The sequence below is a fragment of the Saccopteryx bilineata genome, chromosome 8 (assembly GCF_036850765.1).
Source record: "Saccopteryx bilineata isolate mSacBil1 chromosome 8, mSacBil1_pri_phased_curated, whole genome shotgun sequence".
NCBI classification, from domain to species: domain Eukaryota; kingdom Metazoa; phylum Chordata; class Mammalia; order Chiroptera; family Emballonuridae; genus Saccopteryx; species Saccopteryx bilineata.
Window position 1 is genome coordinate 70,030,373 of NC_089497.1, and position 18,841 is coordinate 70,049,213.

An 18,841-nucleotide genomic window follows, 5' to 3' on the forward strand; every position below is an offset into this window, starting at 1 on the left:
GCTCCCCTCCTCCGGCCCCGGCGCGGCCCCGCCCCGGCGCGGCCCCGCCCCCGGCCGAGCCGTGCTGGCCTCGCGGCAGATGGCCTGGCCCTCGGCTGGGCCCCGCGGACACCTCGCCCACGCAGGCCCGCGAGGAGCGTGGCAGCAGTAGCCTAGGACTCCAGTGATGGAGGGACTGATCTCACCAGGATGACCGCGTCCCTGGACTTCAAGGCCCAGTCTCCGACTCATCGGGATCGGCTGCTCCTCTGCTGCTGGGCGAGGGGTAATGCAGAGGTCGTTTTGGTCCCCATAGGTGGGTGGGTGGCGGTTCTGACCATGTATCACTGGGGGAAGGTAACCTCGACGTGGCCCTTTAGAGTCTGTTAAGAAACAGAGCTGCTGTCATTGAGTCTACTAAATTTGATCCTTGAGGACTGAACAGGATCTAGTTCTGAGCCCTTCTTACAATCTCAGTATCTAGGTGCAAAGCAGTGATTTAATAATGGATTGAATGCAGAATGAGTGCAAGAATGAAGATGTGCGCATGGCTGGGACAGTGAGTCTCAAACCGGAACCAGGTATAATTGGTTCCTAACAGATTTCCTCATCCCTTAGCTTATAATTTGTTTAATACTGGGTGCCTACTGTGTGCAAGGCAAACTGCATGAGATACAGCAAAAACAAGACAGATAAGGCTGACCTCAAGACCTCTCCTTATCTGGAAGGAGGCTTGTAAATAAACGAGAGTGACAAATGCTATGAAAAAGATAAAATGGAGTGATGTGATATGACGGGAAAGAGGATTATGGGTGGTTAGAGAACACCTCTTCCATTTGAGTGAAAACCTAGAACTAATGAGGAAGCTGCTATAAGAAGGTCTGGTCTAGGCGAAGAGCATTCCAGGCAGAGGGCAAAACCAAGTATAAAGGCTCAATTTAGGAATAAACTTGCCAAATTTTTATTTTTTTTACAGAGACAGAGAGAGTCAGAGAGAGAGATAGACAGGGACAAACAGACAGGAATGAAGAGATGAGAAGCATCAATTATTAGTTTTTCGTTGCGCATTGCCAACCCCTGAGTTGTTCATTGATTGCTTTCTCATATGTGCCTTGACCGTGGGCCTTTAGCAGACCAAGTAACCCCTTGCTTGAGCCAGCAACCTTGGGCTCAAGCTGGTGGGCTTTTGCTCAAATCAGATGAACCTGCACTCAAGCTGGAGACCTCGGGGTCTTGAACCTGGGTCTTCCGCATCTCAGTTTGATGCTCTATCCACTGCGCCACCACCTGGTCAGGCATAAACTTGCCAAATTTGAGGAACAGAAGAAGGCCATTGTGACTACAGGGATAGTGTTAGATGAGGCTGGAAAGGAGACTGGGACCAGCTCACACAAGTCTTTTAAGGTCACAGTAACAAGTGTGGGCTCCTCCCACTTTAAAAAAAAATTGAGTTTAGAGAGAGAAAAACATCAATCAGTTCCACTAATATATGCATTCATTGGTTGATTCTTTTATTTGCTCTGACCTCAATGATCCGCAACCTTGGTATAGAAGGATAATTCTAACCGACTGAGCAACCTGGCTGGAGGCTTCCCATTTCATTTTGTATACTCTTGCCAAATTAGCATTTCAGTAGTAAGTACCTCTTTCTGGCACCTCTGCTCAGAAACTTCTCCACATTCCCCAGTGCTTTCCAAATATCCTTAGTATATTGAAAGCCCTTCATAATCTAACCAATACCTTTATAGCTTTTTGTTTCATTATATCCTAGCTAAATATTTTACTTTAGGGCCCTGGCTGGTTTGCTCAGCGGTAGAGCATCAGCCTGGTGTGTGGATGTCTTGGGTTCAATTTCTGGTCAGGGCACACAGGAGAAGCGTCCACCTGCTTCTTCACCCCTCCCCCTCTTGCTTCTCTCTTTCTCTTCCTCTCCTGCAGCCATAGTTTGATTGGAGCGAGATGGCCCTGGGCACTGGGGATGGCTCCATGATCTCCACCTTAGGTTCTAATAAGAGCTGGAGCAATCCCCAAGATGGGCACAGTATTGCCCCCTAGTGGGCTTGCCAGGTGGATCCCCATCCGGGAGCTGCGGGAATCTGTCTCCCCTCCTGTCACTGAATTAAAAAAAAATTAACTTAGGCAAATCAACCTGTGAGCTAGCTCCTACACAAAACTTGTATATTTTCATTTCATATCTTCCTTTTATTTTTTTTATTACATAGATTTCTGGTATACAATTCTGTTATATCATCTGTATATTGTATTGTGTACTACACCTTCTCTTTACTTTAATTTTTTTTCTCTTTTTTTTTAAATTGAAGTGAGGGGAAGGAAGATAGACTCCCGCAAGTGCCCTAACCAGGACCCACCTGGCGACCCCTGTCTGGGGCCAATGTTATAGGCATCTGGGGCCAACTCTCACAATGGAGCTATTTTTAGCTCCTGAGGCAGAGGCCCCACACAGTCATTCATCCTCAGCCAACTAGGCCAACATGGCTCAAATCAATTGGGCCCAAAGCAGTTCAAATCAATCAAGCCATGGCTATAGGACAGGAAGAGAGAGAGAAGGGGGCAGGGGAGAAGCAGATGGTTGCTTCTCCTGTGTGCCCTGATCCGGAATTGAACCTGGGACTTACACACGCCAGGTTGATGCTCTACCACTGAGCCAGATGGCCAGGGCTGACTGTTTTTTTTTTTAATAAAGTTCAAAACTTGTTTTAAAAAAGGATTTTATTGAATTTAGAGAGAGGAAAGAGATAGAGAAGGCAGGGGAGGAGCATGAAGAATCAACTTAGAGTAGCTGCTTCTAGTATGTGCCTGACTGGGCAAGGCCTGGGGTTTTGATGCGGCGACCTCAGCATTTCAGGTCAACGCTTTATCCACTATGCCACCACAGGTCAGGCAATTTAAATATATATTAAAGCAATTTGTGCGCATAGTCAAATACAGTGTGGCCGTAAAGTCATGGTGTACTTTTGACTGGTCACAGGAAAGCAACAAGACGACAGAAATGTGAAATCTGCACCAAATAAAAGGAAAACTCTCCCAGTTTCATACTTACTCAGTGCAGTTCGATGTGGGCTCACGCACAGATTTTTTAGGGCTCCTTAGGTAGCTATCCCGTATAGCCTCTACAGACTCGTCACTGACTGATGGCCTACCAGAACAGGGCTTCTCCACCAAACTGCCGGTTTCCTTCAACTGCTTATCCCACCGAGTAATGTTATTCCTAGGTGGTGGCACTTCGTTATAAACGCGCCAATATTCACGTTGTTCTTTGGTCACAAATTCGAATTTAGCGAGCCACAGAACACACTGAACTTTCCTCTGTACCGTCCACATCTCGACTGGCATGGCCGTGGGCTGCTCCGCTGTATACACGGTGTTACATCATCATCTGCGCATGTGCACATGCTGCCACATCATCCTACATAAACTGGGAGGGTTTTCCTTTTATTTGGTGCGGATTTCACATTTATACTGTCTTTTGTTGCTTTTCTGTGACCGGTCAAAAGTGCACCATGACTTTACGGACACACTGTAGTATTAAGAAAGTTTTTAACAGCATCCTCTGTCCTATTCCCCTCCCCACCCTGGTATACTTTTTTTCAGTTCATACTATTTCTTGATTTATGCAGTCTAGACATTATTGATTTTTAATTTTGGCTGATGAATTTTTTTTTCACCTGCCTGTAACCCCTTAAAATAGTAAAACTCACTTTTTTTTTTTTTTTTTTTTTTTACAGAGACAGAGTAAGTCAGAGAGAGGGATACACAGGGACAGACAGACAGGAATGGAGAGAGATAAGAAGCATCAATCATTAGTTTTTCATTGCGCATTGCAACACCTTAGTTGTTCATTGCTTGCTTTCTCTTATGTGCCTTGACCGCGGGCCCTCGGCAGACTGAGTAACCCCTTGCTGGAGCCAGCGACCTTGGGTTCAAGCTGGTGAGCTTTTGCTCAAACCAGATGAACCCGCACTTAAGCTGGCAACCTTGGGGTCTCGAACCTGGGTCCACTGCATCCCAGTTCGATGCTCTATCCACTGCGCCACTGCCTGGTCAGGCGTAAAACCCACTTTTTGGTTAAGTCAATATAGTATTCAGTATTGACATTTTGACTATAAATAAATGGTTCCTTCATAATTTTTTGTTTCTCCTGGTATTATTGCCTTGCTTTCTCATTGCTTTTATTATTATTATTATTATTATTAACTTTTAGAGACAGAGGAGAGCGAGAGGAGGGAGGAGAAGCAGGAAGCATCAATTCCCATATGTTCCTTGACCAGGCAAGCCCTGGGTTTTGAACTGGTGACCTCAGCATTCCAGGTCAACACTTTATCCACCACAGGTCAGGTTGCTTTGTTCATATATATATATATATATATATATATGTCACATAGTGTACCTATCATTAAATCTTTGTACATAATCTAATAGTTTCTCAATATATATTTTGTTCACTGAAATACAGGCATACCTGGGAGCTATTGTGGATTCGATTCCAGACCACCACAATAAAGCAAATGGAGTCATGTGAATTTTTGGTTTCCCAGTGCATAAAAAGTTGTTTACACTATACATTGTTAACTGTGCAGTATAGCATTATGTTTAAAAACAAAACAACAAAAAAAGAACAGCCTGGCTGGTGGTGGCATCAACCTGGGACCCTGAAGTTCAAAACCCCCGAGGTTGCTGGCTTGAGTGCAGGCTCATCAGCTTGAGGGTGAGATTAGTAGCTTGAGTATGGAATCATAGACATGACCCCATGGTCACTGGCTTGAGCAAGGGGTCACTGGCTTGGCTACAGCCCCTGGTCAAGGCATGAATGAGACTCAATCAATGAACAACTAAAGTGATGCAGCTATGAATTTATGCTTCTCATCTCTTTCCCTTCCTGTCTCTCTCCCGCTTAAAAACAAAAAAACAAAGGAAAGCATGGGAAATAAGAATTTTGAGAACTTGCAAATCTGAAAATATGATTGAGTGAAAAATAATTTATCTTTAGAATTTTTTTTTTTTTTGTATTTTTCTGAAGCTGGAAACGGGGAGAGACAGTCAGACTCCCGCATGCGCCTGACCGGGATCCACCCGGCACGCCCACCAGGGGCGACGCTCTGCCCCTCCGGGGCGTCGCTCTGTTGCGACCAGAGCCACTCTAGCATCTGGGGCAGAGGCCAAGGAGCCATCCCCAGCGCCCGGGCCATCTTTGCTCCAATGGAGCCTCGGCTGCGGGAGGGGAAGAGAAAGATAGAGAGGAAGGAGAGGGGGAGGGGTGGAGAAGCAAATGGGCGCTTCTCCTGTGTGCCCTGGCCGGGAATCGATCCCGGGACTTCTGCACGCCAGGCTGACGCTCTACCACTGAGCCAACCGGCCAGGGCCTCTTTAGAATTTTAAAGGCATCATCCACTATGTTCTAGCTTCCAGTGTTACTAAGTGGTCTGTTTGACTTATTTTCCTAAGCCTTTATACACAACTTTTTTTTAAAAAAAATTGATTTTAGAGAGAGGAAAGAGAGAAGTGGGGGTGGAGTAGGAAGCATCAATTCATAGTTGCTTCTTTAAGTGCCTTGACCAGGCAAGCCCAGGGTTTTCAACCAGTGACCTCAGCACTCCAGGCCACCACAGGTCAGACAGAAACAATTCTTTTATTTTTAATTTCTAAGAACTCTTTTGGTCCTGGCTGGTTGGCTCAGTGGCAGAGCGTCGGCCCAGGGTATGGATGTCCCAGGTTCAATTCTTCGTTAGGGCACATAGGAGAAGCTTCTCCACTCCCCTCCCCTTCTCTCTCTCTCTTTTTTAAAAATCTTTTTTTTTTTTTTTTTTTTTTTTTTTGGCAGAGACAGAGTCAGAGAGAGGGCCAGATAGGGACAGACAGGAAGGGAGATGAGAAACATCAATTCTTTATTGCGGTTTCTTAGTTGTTCATTGATTGCTTTCTCATATGTGCCTTGACCAGGGGGCTACAGCTGACCAAGTGACCCCTTACTCGAGCCAGTGACCTTGGGCTCAAGCTGGTGAGCCTTGCTCAAACCAGATGAACCTGCACTCAAGCTGGCAACCTCGGGGTCAAGAATCTGGGTCCTCCGCATCCCAGTCCGCAGCTCTATCCATTGTGCCACCGCCTGGTCAGGCTCTTTCTCTCTCTTCCCATCGTGCAGCTGTAGCTGGATTGGTTTGAGTGCATCAGCCCAGTGGCTGAGGATGGCTTTGTGGAGACTCCGCCTCAGGTGCTAAAAATAGCTTGATTGTGAGCATGGCCCAAGATGGGAGTTACCAGGTAGATCCTGGTCAGGGAACCTGTGGGAGTCTCTCTCTCCTCCTCTTGGAAAATAGGAAAGAAAATTTTGTTCTCCAGTTCTTCCTTTTTATAGCATTGCCTTCATCCTTTGAATTTTGGGAATTATATCTTCACACCTGAAGTTTTTTTTAAAAATCTCCCATCATTGTTTAACTTGGTCTCAATTTTGTTTTGGTCTCGGTCTTCTACATTGGAAATTCCCTCAAATGTTTGATGGGGCCTGGCAGTCTATTCACATTTAAGAGTGAAATACTGAAAAGCTGACTGGAAGCTGTCTATGTACAATGCTTAATATCTAAGACTCCAAAGTAGGGTGATCAGGTGGGGGGAAAGATGGCTCTTATTCCCTCCAGAAGAAACAAAAACATTTCTACGTCTTTTCCTGCAGTGTTGTTTGGTTTTGCCTGGAGATATAAATCAGTGTGTGCTAATATTCAGAGCCCCAACACTCATATACTTTCACTATCCTTTTTTTTTTTTTTTTTTTTACATTTTATTTTATTTATTCATTTTAGAGAGGAGAGAGAGAGGGAGAGAGATTGAGGAGAGGAGAGACGGGAGGAGCTGGAAGCATCAACTCCCATATGTGCCTTGACCAGGCAAGCCCAGGGTTTAGAACCGGCAACCTCAGCATTTCTAGGTCGACGCTTTACCCACTGCGCCACCACAGGTCAGGCCTCTTTCACTATCCTTTCATCTCAATCTATCCCCTCACCCCCATTCCTACCATAGCTGTTGTTGAATCTAAAGGCTCACCTGATTTGTGGTGGTGCAGTGCTAACCTGGAATGCTGAGGTCTCTGGTTTGAAACCCTGGGCTTGCACAGTCAAGGCACAGGCGGGAGTTGATGCTTCCTGCCCTCCCCTACCCACATTCTAATAATTTACCTTTTCCCTGAGGTTCTGAAATTTTGTGGCACTAATTCAATCATTACGCTGGGCACTCATGGGCTATCAGTCTAGAAATGCATGACCTTTGGGTTTAAGAATACTGTACTTCCTGATAATTTTCTCCAATTACTACATCTCCCATTTGTTGCAGGGGAGAAATAAGGGTAAACACCTGGCTGGACCGGGGGCTACAGCAGAGCAAGTGACCCTTTGCTCAAGCCAACGACCTTGTGGTTTTGAACCTGGGTGGTCCATGTCCTAGGCTGATGCTCTATCCACTGTGCCACCACCTGGTCAGGCTACTTTAGCATATTTAAATAGAAATTCTTTCCTTTGCTTCTAACGTTCCCTTCCACCTTTTTCTTTTTAGAACACTCAAGCGTCTTAATCCTATAAGCCTTCATCATTGCAACTGGAAGGAATTTCTTCCTCCTAAAAAGTTCTATAAGCCATTCTGATCTCTGCCACCCTCTGGGAACAAATCAGTGGTGCTCAATTATTTGTATTTAACTGACCCTATTAGGTCCATGATAGGACCTTTATATGCTCTCTAGTCCTATATCTGATAGAGATTCAAGGAATAAGAAAAGTAAACAAGGCCAAATCCTGGCAAGCCTGGATTTTCTTATTTAGAAATACTCAGTAATGCCCCTTCACACCCCGAGTACAGTTCAGTATCCTCTTCTTCAGCTAACTCCATTCCACTTGGCTGAAATGAAGGGAGGCAACCATTTTATCTGTGATTTCTAAGAGGGCCACTTGTTACTGGTAACATCTTCCACGTCTAAGTGTCAACAATGTTATATGAAGAAAACAAAGAGCTCAAAAAGATGAGATAGAAGGGCATAGGTTGAGGTTAATGGGGAAATACAGCAGTGACAAACTCAGTTCTAGAATCCTGGCTCTATCAGTTACGAGTTATGGGACCTCTCTTAAGGTTAACTAAAATAACACGTAAGTTGTTTTTAGCAAAATGCCTGTTACACATAGTAAACACTTTCAATATTAGAGGAAAACCCATTTTGCAGGATATTCCTGTTCTTAAGATATCCACTGCTGGCTTGGGGTTATATTAGCCCTGGGGGCAATTTCCCTTCATCTAGACATTAAATCTGAAGCCAAAATTATTCTGAATTATGAGGCTCAAATCCTTAGCTCTATCCCTCAAGAGTGATGAAACCTTGAGTAAATTTCCTTATTTTTAAGTTGAAGAGTAGCCCAGCTTCCCTGAAAGTAGTAAGTAGTACTGGATCAACTGGACAAGGCATGAGCGGCTGGCAGGTGGTTACACACGCTTGACATCATCACTTTCTTGCAGAAAAGTGCTTGGATTAGGATGCTTTCTGGAACAGGCTCAGGCATGCTACTTCAGGACCACAAATCGGTCCACAGAGGCTAGAAGAGTCTAGGTCCTCTATTACCTATGAGCCATGGCAGTGGTCAATTACTGAGGCACCACAGTACCACCTACTAGACGTAACAACCCCTCTCCCCCAGGTGTTAAGGAAAGGCTGCCATGTCAGAGGTTTAGAACACCTTGATCACCTACTTCAACAGCTGATCAGTCAGAGTTGGAGAGAAACCAAACACATCCCCTCTCTTTTTTAATATTAACAAATACAAGCAGCAGAGATGGCCAGTGGCTCTCTGCTATTTCCTAAGGGAAAGCCAAAGCACCCAGCTGTGCCTCTGGCCTTCCTCTAACTGCAGGGCCTGCCTAGCTCCTCCTCAGGCAGAGTTTTGTTCCATCCCAACTCCCCTCATCCCAACTCCCCAGTCAGGATGCGAGGCACGTGATTGCTGGCAGCGGGAGGAATACTGGAGTTCCAGCTTCTGCTCTTTAAATCTCAGCCAGGATGTGGTCTCTCATGTTCTTCTACTAGCTTCCCACTTGCCCTGGCCCAGAAGCCAGGAGGGCCTTTACCCACACCCACAGGAGCAGGCAGTACGACCTCAGTCATCTTCAGACGACTCCTCTTCTGCCTCCTTTAGCCACTGGATGAACCTCTGCAGCTGGAAGAAAGTAGAGTGGGGGCTGCTGACGGAGAGGCACAGAGCCCCCCCCCCGCCCTCCTCGGTGGGGGCTGCTGACGGAGCCGCCCAGAGCTCCCCCACTCTCCTCAGTGGGAGCTGCTGACGGAGCCGCACAGAGCCCCCCCCTCGGTGGGGGCTGCTGACGGAGCTGCACAGAGCCCCCCCCCTCCCTCCTCGGTGGGGGCTGCTGATGGAGCCGCACAGAGCCCCCCTGCTCTCCTCAGTGGGGGCTGCTGACGGAGCCACACAGAGCCCCCCCGCCCTCCTCAGTGGATAAACAGCTTGAACAACCAGAGTCCCAGGGACCAACCAACCTGCCGGCCAAGGGCCAGGAAGCCAGACAACCACCATGGTGAGGACAGCCTGACTCACCTGCTGGTTCTTACGCAACTGCTGGCCCCTGTCAATTGTATCCCTTTGGCTGTACCAGCTCAGGATGGTTTCCTCAGCCAGGATCTCCAGCTGGTAGAAAGCCATCAGAACCTGCAGAAGGCCAGCAGAGATCTCAGGGACCATGCAGAGTCCAGCAAGATATAGTGGATAACAGAGGAAGGAAGAGGAGGTAAGAGCTCAGAACCTTTCTCTACCAGGTTCTCAGCTTCCTTCTGAGGAAGCCTCCTCCAAAACAGATAGGAGTATGCTGGTCTCTGTGGCCCTGGGACAGGTACAACTTCTGTAGCTATTGCTGAGTAGTGCTTTGCACGTTCCCAGGGCAACTTTCTAGCCTGTCCACGCTGTACTGTCCCCGCGACGCGCACAATACCAGGGGTGGACAGTGCTGTACCAAACTTCATACTGGGTTCATGTCATTCTGTTTTGTGTCATTCCATGGAGGTCATCAAGGCCTGTTTCAAAGCAAATGCAGGAATATGAAGCTTGAGGTGGTATTCACCTTGGCCACAGAAGTACCAAGAGCTTCATGACCCAGGAAAAAGTCCTCAATGGCTGCCAGTGCTTCCAAATGATCAGCTGCACGCTTTATGTAGTTCCTAAAAACAGGGCTCCAGGCCTTGAGCAGCTATGGAAGAAAGGAGAATGGAGTTGCAGTATATTCTTGGGCATGTGCCTACACTTGAACAGCAAAGACAATCAATACTGGAAACATGCATTTTTCATGATCTAGGAAGACGAGAGAGATGATACAGGCCTTGTGGTCACGTCAGAGAGACTTAGGAATTGTTAGCAGTCAAGGTTGGGGAAAATGAGGTTCCCCAGGGAAGGTTGGTGAAAGGGGGTCAGATATGGATGCTGCCTCAAAAGAAAACCTATTCCCAGACTACGGGTTGATCTCATTCCAGGTCAAATAATTTACAGTCAGTCTGAAAGTCTAGGTCTCTTCTGGATACACCTTTGAGGTCTGGTACGGTCTGAAGCCTGGAGTCTCGAAGGCCACTCAGTATTGAACCTAACTCCTCTAGTCCTACCAAGGCTGCTCCAGAATCCAATCTGCTTCCAGAGGTGAGAAGAAACGGCGAGTAACATAATATCCTACAACAAGACCTTCTCTACTCTTGGTTTCTTTTCAAGTCGCCACAGCAAGGATGTGTATCTGCCTCCACCCAACCCCTTGTACCCAGCCCCAATCTTTGCTCACGGGAAGCAGCAGGGCACAGTAGCGGTTTGGGTCAAGCAGGGAATCCATCTGCTGCAGGGGGAACTCCAGGACCACGTGGCTCAGTACGTGCATCACTTCATTTAGGCTTATGTTGTAGGCATACCTGCAGGGAGACTGTGGTGACGCCAGGGCCTTCCCTGGCCCTTTCAGCACGCTATAGCACTGACTTTGGCAGGACACAGGAAGACGAAGTCAGATGGAACAACATGGAAGGGGAGGATTTTGGAAGGAGGAATCTATGCTAAGGCAAAAACTTAGTATTCTCCTTGCTCCAAATGCTACTGGCTTTGTCCACTTGGGATGCCAAGGGAACAGGCTCCTATGTGGGGAAGGAACAGGGAGAACCTCTATTTGCTTGGGATTACCCGAGGAGAAGAAAATAGGGACTGTGGCTCTTACTTGAGAGAGTTGATCTCTAGGATTAGATTGTCACAAGAAATGTTCTCCTCCTTGCCGCGCTGCAGTGTTCCAAGGACTTCATTCTGGAACACTAAAATAAAAGCAAGAATAAGTTTGTGGGCCTACATCACTCCAGAATGTGTCTGGCCATCTAGTCCTGACTTTATACCAAACCCTTCCTGGGAGGAACACAAGTCTATGGCTAGTTGATCCAAGTAAAGAGTAAACTGGAGATTTTCCTTTTTTGTCCCAAGACACTGCTTGCTCCCGGGCCATGCACCTTTGATGTCATCCATCTGTGGGGAGCCTGCCCGGCTATCCAGGTCCTCAGAATCCATACTTCGCTCACTTTCAGTTTCACTCTCTTCTTCCATGTTGATTGTGACTCCTGATAATCCATAAACATTGAGAAAAAAGAAAAATAAGGAAAGAGCCATTGATAGAGACTCATATATACTGCCCACAAAAATTAGGGGATATATTATAGCTTCATATTCATTTTGAAATATCCCCTAATTTTTGTGAGCAGTATATATGCCCAGTCTGCATGAATAAAGCAACAGTGGACAAGTAGCCTGACTCTGAAGTGTTCACTCTCTTTCAAAATAGTCTGATTTAGAGAAGGTGTGTCGGTAGAGCGTTGGCCTAGTGTGCGGAGGACCCGGGTTCGATTCCCGGCCAGGGCACACAGGAGAAGCGCCCATTTGCTTCTCCACCCCTCCGCTGCGCTTTCCTCTCTGTCTCTCTCTTCCCCTCCGGCAGCCAAGGCTCCATTGGAGCAAAGATGGCCCGGGCGCGGGGGATGGCTCTGTGGCCTCTGCCTCAGGCGCTAGAGTGTCTCTGGTCGCAATATGGAGACGCCCAGGATGGGCAGAGCATCGCCCCCTGGTGGGCAGAGCGTTGCCCCATGGTGGGCGTGCTGGGTGGATCCCGGTTGGGCGCATGCAGGAGTCTGTCTGACTGTCACTCCGTTTCCAGCTTCAGAAAAATGAAAAAAAAAAAAAAAAAAAAGAGAAGGTGTGTGTGTGTTACAGGAATAAGGCCTAGCTCACCCCATAGACTCTGCTGTAGTTCTTCTTCTTCTTTCATGTTAATGTCTGCAGCTTTCCAGAGGTAGCCCTGGCCTGCAACTCCAACTTCTGCTGGATTGTAACCTGGAAAGGAACGAATCTTTAGCAGAGACCCAAGAGAAGTCCCAATCCCTCCAGGAGGAAACACGGGTTTTTGTATGGGGCAGAGACACACACAGATGCCCCACACCTGCTGAATCTCACACCTTTCAGCTTCACTTTCTCCTTTTCTTGGTCAGCCCCAGAATCATCACTGAACTGGCTATCATCCTCATCTTCCTCTGTATCTGGAGGGTGCAAAGAGATTACCGAGCCCTCAAGCAGTGTGATGTCTGGGCCCACTACCACCTAGGGAAGAAAACAGGAGTGGGTGGCACAGACTCATTAGTGTGTTGTGGAAAAGTACATCTTGACAGTGAGGGTGACAATGAGAGTTACTATGCCAAGTGGAAGGCAAATGAAACCACTGGATCTGGACTCTCTATTCAGGCTGGATTATAGTTGGACAGAGGCCCCTTCTGGCTCAGCATGACCACTACTCAGTTTGGGGCCTGTGTGCAGTATGTAACAGGTTCTCACCTGGGAAGTGAGGACACAGCGTGGCTTCAATATAACTTGCTCCTTGACCTCAGCATTGTCACAAAGCAGAGACTGATAGATTTGTGCTCCAGCAGCCACTCGAACACCCTGCCACAGGTAGGCCTGATCCAGCACCACGTTATCACCTGGCTCAGGACAGGAAGGACTTCTGGTCACTCAGGGCTCAACTCCAGACCAGGGCCATTCCTGGAAGACACGGCTGACTGACACTAGCACAGCTCTCACCCAGCTCAAATACTCCATCCCCCAACTCACCAGAAATACCCTCTTCCCCAGTAAGCCCAGGCTTTAGAGTAGAACATTGCTCAGCCTGACCATCCTCTACCAGGTTTACGACAGTTACAGACTATCACATAGGACTTATGAACCTGAAAACCCCTAGGACCCAACAACCTTATTGGAATAATGTCTATATCTATTCTACCTCTTCTTATACATTTAGAATTAGAATCTTATTGTTGTTTTTTAAAAGGGGAAGTTCCTTTAAAGTATCACATTCCTACATCCAAAGTGAGTCACCAAGAGTTAACCAGGCAGTATGATACAGTAAACAGAACACTAAACTTAATAATCAGAATATTCAGATTCAAGTCCTAGTACTGCCTCTTATCAGCTACAGCTGGGGAGAGACAACCTCTTTGAGCCAGTCTGCTTATCTATAAATGGGATAAATATCTACTTCACAAAGTTTTAGTGAGGATTAAATGAAATAATACATGCAAATGGTCTTTGTAAGCTGTAATGCACAGATGTTATTATTGCATGAAAATTAGCCACTTGGACCTGAATATGAATATAGGGACCCTGTAATGTGAAGAATCATCCAGTAAGAAGCTCAAGGCCACAAATTAAAGCATTACTATTTTTATATCTCTGCTCCCTCCTTTATTAAGGTAGCCTCTCTAGTTCTTTATTCTCAAGGACTATTCCTCTGTTTCCTTTTCTGGAGACTTGGGCCTCCCCAGGTTGCTGCTCCTAGGATGGCTGGCTTGACTTCCCCATCTGTGCTCACCAATGTGACAGCCAGGGCCAATGACACTGTTGGTGATAAAGCAATTGCTGCCAATGACAGTGCCAGAGCCCAGAAGCACATTTTCCTCCAGGATGCTGCCATGGCCCAGGCTGACTTCACTCCCTCGGTAGATGTTATGCCGGGAATGAGTGCAGTTCTGAGTTGTGTTGTCAGTGAAGTTTGCCTCTGGGGTGAGAGGGTAGACCCATCGGCGGATGACATCAGTGCAGACAGCTGCATACATGTGTAGGTTGGAGACGCGGGCACCATATTCCCTAGTTGTCACGTGCATGTGGATCTGGTTCCCTAGGATCTGAATAAGGACAAGGAAGCAAGCAAGCAAGTCACCCAAGCAAGCAAGAGAGGAAGAACACCCCCAGGTATAACACTTCTCTTACCTTCTTAAGTTCCCCTCTGCCTCTCAATGTCATAGCCAAATGGCCTGAGACTTCTGTGTACTGCTTGCCCCTTACCCCAGCTATTTTCCTCCCTCCTAAGGCTCAATAAAACACAAAGAGAACCAAATATTATCTACATGAGATAAAATCTTAGCCCTCTTTTAAAGAAGCATTGGGAGCCTTTTCTTACCTCCTCATTCACTAAGAGGCCTCGCACAAAGTCATCCCGAGTTTGGTAGTCAAAGTTGTCTGTAAAGAGTTGAGCTACCTGTGGAGGGAAAAGCAGATGGGGGCAAGGTTAAGTACTATTCTCTGGAAGCAAAGATAAGCCCTAAGAAACCCTATGACAGTGACATGGGCCAGAATCCCCAACAGGCTCCCAATATTGGGGTCATGATGACAGCAACTATTTGCTGCAGAACAGATAAGAAAAAGAGGGAGAAGAAACACACCCTGGCATTCTAGGGGGAGTAATACAACCTCAGAGTTCTCCTCTCTGATGTGCACTCCTGGCCCTGAAGGGCTCACCTGAGGAGAGCAGATGCTGATATGACAATCCAGTAAATCGTAGCGAATCTCCACTCCATCTCCACTGCCCCCAAATAAGCTCTGTGGAGAGAAGTTACAAGGACTTTAACCTGTCCTTCTTGCTGAATCTTGTCACTTTCCCAACTTAAGGAGCCCAGATACCCACACACCAGAGGAAAAGAAAACCGTCGAAGTCCTTGGGTCTTCTGAAAATGGAGAACCTGATTTGTGGTACTATCCACAGCCACTACCACATTGTCCTCATGGCAACGAGTTGGGTGACTGGGGGATGACTCCTTGAAGATCATCGTCATCACAGATACATTTTTTTCTAGCTTTCGCCTCAACCTACAAAGGATAGGAGAGAGGGCCTTAAGGCACTGCTGGTCCAAAACTGTTGTCCCCACTATTTTCCCATCCTGACCTGTGTTCCTCCAGGGCTCTGGAAACATTGATGTTTGAGATGACGTCCCCATACACCAGAAGGAAGTCAGAGCGCACCAAGGCCTTGGCATCAACATCACGGAGAACATCCCCCAGTGATCGATATAGCTCTGACGTCATTATTCGAACCACATTGAGGGATGTAGGGCGGCACCACTTAGATTTTCTAAAGGAAGTGGGTGAAGGGAATGAGTAAATCAAGCATAAAGATCATGTAGTGCTTACTTGTTTTTCTCCCCCATTTAACACTGATATTCCTTCTTTATGGCTTTTTTGGGTTCCGGCCAGCATCCTCAACTTCAAAGAGATTTATGAACTATAATTAATGGTTTCAGCATCCTCTGCTACCAGGCTTGTTTTATGGGTCAGAGAAACATGGTTATTTCCTCTCCATAGCCTGAACCCTGTGCCCAAACATGGATTTGAATTCAAAATGCTGCTGAGACTCAGGATACACAAGTTTCCTAGGAATACACTTTTCTTTTTCCAAAACTCAGACCAAATTGAGGAGCTGTCTAATGGAGACTATGCTAATATCCACGTCTTTATTTCCTAAGCCTCCATGAATCTTGACGTTTACTCTTTTTCAAGAATATTTCACCAAACATTTGTTAAGTGCTCAGTATGTGCTTGGTGTTAAGCTAGGCACTGTGAATGCAAAGATGAGGAACAGCTCATTATTTAGAAGCTCAGTGGAAAAACAAACATGTTACTCTTACAAATTCCATGTTGGAGCCATTAAATAAAAAGTAAAACCCACTGGGGCCAAAATTTAAGAGTCAGAAAAACCCCAAAGTTATTCTTTAATCTTCATCAGTTTCAGCTGCTCACCTCCTAACAAGTTAAGAAAATACCCTTAGACTTTATCATAGGATCCAAAGAGACATTATCCCCTCACAATTTCCCCTTATTTAGTTATATTTATCGTAGGAAAACTAAGAAAAAATGGTGAAACAAGGAAAGAAAAATTACAGGGCCTTACAGTAAGTGTTCCTTGATTTGAGCAGCCTTCCAGCAACAAAAGACAAAGGTTTCCTGTACACCTGTGGCAGTCAGAAATTCCAGAGTGTAGTCAATTAGTGCCACGTTGGCCAGGGGCAAGAGGACCTGGAGGGCAGGAGATGAAGTCTTTCTTTTAGATTTTATTTATTGATTTTTAGAGAGAGGAGGAAGAGAAAAAGACGGAGGGAGAAGCGGGAAGCATCAATTCATCGTAGTTGCTTCCTGTATGTGCCTTGACCAGGCAAGCCCAGGGTTTTGAACCGGTGACCACAGCATTCCAGATTGACGCTTTATCCACTGCATCACCACTGGCCAGGCAAATGTGAATGAACTCTTGAATCTGGGCCTCTGTGAACCATTCTTTCTCCCACTACAACCAGAATTTTCACTACTATATCACTTTTTCCAAACACTATAGTTTTATCTTTCCAACTTAAAAGTAATCAGGCTTCTGCCTTTAATGTTTATAGCATGCTCTAAGCATTAGAGTCTAAGGTGTTGCAATCTGGATATAGTAAGGATAGAATCTAATTGCTTAGCATTAAACACAGAGCTGCTATAGAATAGGAGACCACCTCTGGAAAAGGAGATTACTGGAAATCAGTAATATCTCCAGAAATTTAAGCATCACTAAGGCCTTTTCCCCATAAAATTTCCTTCCTTGATCCCTTTTAAGAGTCCAGGTCTAGCCAACCTCAATCACCTGTCCAAAATGAACAGACCTTAGGCTTTCTGCTGGAGAGAGGAGTTAAGAATTTTCTCTGAACTGAATACAGTTCACTCTTTTTGAACGAGGGATGGTTCAATGACCCAGCAATCCCCAGGACTAGCTCAGCCCAATTCCCTAATGTCCAGACCAGGGATTTCCAACCAGTGTGCCCCAACAGTGTGTGTGTGTGTGTGTGTGTGTGTGTGTGAAAGAGAGAGAGAGAGAGACAGACACACACACACACAGATAGGGACAGACAGGAAGGGAGAGAGAGAGAAGCATCAGTTCTTCGTTGTGGCTGCTTAGTTGTTCACTGATTGCTTTCTCCTATGTGCCTTGTTGGGGGTGGGGGGTGGGGGGAACTACAGTAGGGCAAGTGACCCGTTGCTCAAGCCAGTGACCTCATGGTCATGTCTATGATCCCACGCTCAAGGCAGCGACCTCCGGGTTTTGAACCTGGGTCATCCACATCTAGTCCCATGCTCTACCTATTGCTCCATCGCCTGGTCAGGCCCAAGAAGTTTTAAAACATGCAACACCTGACTATTTAGTCAAAGGCATGGACCTCTTTTTTCTTAGATTGTCAAATCTGAAAAATAACAACAGCAAACACAATAGCTGAATCAAGATCATACCCCCTTTTTTTGGTCGGATGGCAAAAAATATATTTTTTTGGTGTGCCGCAGAATTTTAGTAATTAGCTTATTATGTGTGCCCTGAGATGAAAATGGTTTTAAATCACTGGTCTAGACAACAAGACAGAGGCTGGTGGTAACCAGCCACTAAACCGGTTCTATCCTCCTTTAAGACAGGTAGTACTGGCTGTCATTAAAACCTGGAAGGGAAAAAAGCACACCGTACCAAGATCCAAAACAGCTGTTAATACGGGATCAGATTAGTCTGTCCTTTTTTTAGGCATATGACCTCCATGTTGTGGGTAAAAGGAGGTGCCCTTTCACCTAAGGACCTCTTTTTTTTCCCCTCCGTTTATCTTTAGAGGGCGTGCAGCCTCCTCTTGGGGCGTTGAATTCCCGCATGTAGGCTTCTCACAAGCACTGTTTCTACAAGTTAGTCCTCTGCATGCGTCCCAAACCTGAGGTAGACAGCACTACCTAATCTGTCAGCCACTCATCAGGGCTTTAGACAGTCTGTCTGCCTTCCTCCTAACCAGGTAAACCCGATTTCAGGGAAAGAGGTTGGATACACGTCCTCCCAGAGCACGCCTCCCTAGGCAGACGAAAGGATAAAGAGCTCCAGCCCCACCACGACGGGCCTCTGGCTGCTCTCGCGCACGGCGCTCACCCGAGGCTGGTCCTTGGAGATGGGGAAGAAGCGGCGGTCGAAGCTATCTGCCACCAGAACTGCTTGTAGGGGCGGCGGCGGTTCCTCCTCCGCCCCCCGGGCTCCCCCAGCGCCGCCACCGCCTCCTGGCCCGCAGACATTGCGCTTGGTGGCCCGACTGGACACCGCACCAGGGGGAACCACCACAGTAGCCGCCATCTTCTCTCACGGCCACCACTTCCGCACGAAAACCGACACCGTACGCAGTGGAGGACAAAAAGGACTCAGTACTCTAAACGCGAAGCACTAATAAAGGGAGAGTGGGAGGAGACAAGGAGAGAAGAGTGCGCACGCGTCTCACTTAGGCGCCCCGCTGTCAAAGGGCTCAGCAGCTGCAAGCCAGGCGTGGGTCTCGGCTGCCGCGAACTTGACCTCTTGAAACGCTGAAGGTGATGCACCGCAGACTCCACCTGCTAGTAGGCCTTCATTTGTTCATGAACAAACTGAGATTCTTGCAAGATAATGAGACTTGTGGTCTCTGCGAAGGGACCAGATCCATTAGGAATATATAATCTTCCCC

At 46.8% G+C, this 18,841-nt stretch overlaps 1 protein-coding gene across 1 annotated transcript; it reads right to left on the bottom strand.

Annotated features, from left to right (window-relative positions):
* Positions 1–8,740: 8,740 nt before the first annotated feature.
* EIF2B5 (eukaryotic translation initiation factor 2B subunit epsilon) lies at positions 8,741–18,542 on the bottom strand. Its single transcript, XM_066240987.1, has 16 exons — positions 18,283–18,542; positions 16,252–16,376; positions 15,250–15,435; positions 14,996–15,173; positions 14,826–14,906; positions 14,488–14,565; positions 13,900–14,212; positions 12,867–13,012; positions 12,494–12,635; positions 12,270–12,371; positions 11,498–11,605; positions 11,218–11,308; positions 10,798–10,921; positions 10,096–10,221; positions 9,576–9,686; positions 8,741–9,182 (listed from the first exon to the last, which is right to left on the bottom strand). Exons 1-16 carry the CDS (start codon positions 18,478–18,480, stop codon positions 9,123–9,125), a joined length of 2,169 nt encoding a protein of 722 aa, XP_066097084.1. The 5' UTR covers positions 18,481–18,542; the 3' UTR covers positions 8,741–9,122.
* Positions 18,543–18,841: the final 299 nt, after the last annotated feature.

Bases quoted from the DNA above. Each gene is read 5' to 3' on its own strand.
- EIF2B5 (XM_066240987.1), bottom strand. From the start codon at position 18,480: ATGGCGGCTACTGTGGTGGTTCCCCCTGGTGCGGTGTCCAGTCGGGCC. The intron at 14,907-14,995 runs GTGTGTGGGTAT...TTCTCTCCACAG, and splicing joins GACGGTTTTCTTTTCCTCTG to AGCTTATTTGGGGGCAGTGG. The intron at 11,606-12,269 runs GTGAGCTAGGCC...ATGGATTATCAG, and splicing joins ACTACAGCAGAGTCTATGGG to GAGTCACAATCAACATGGAA.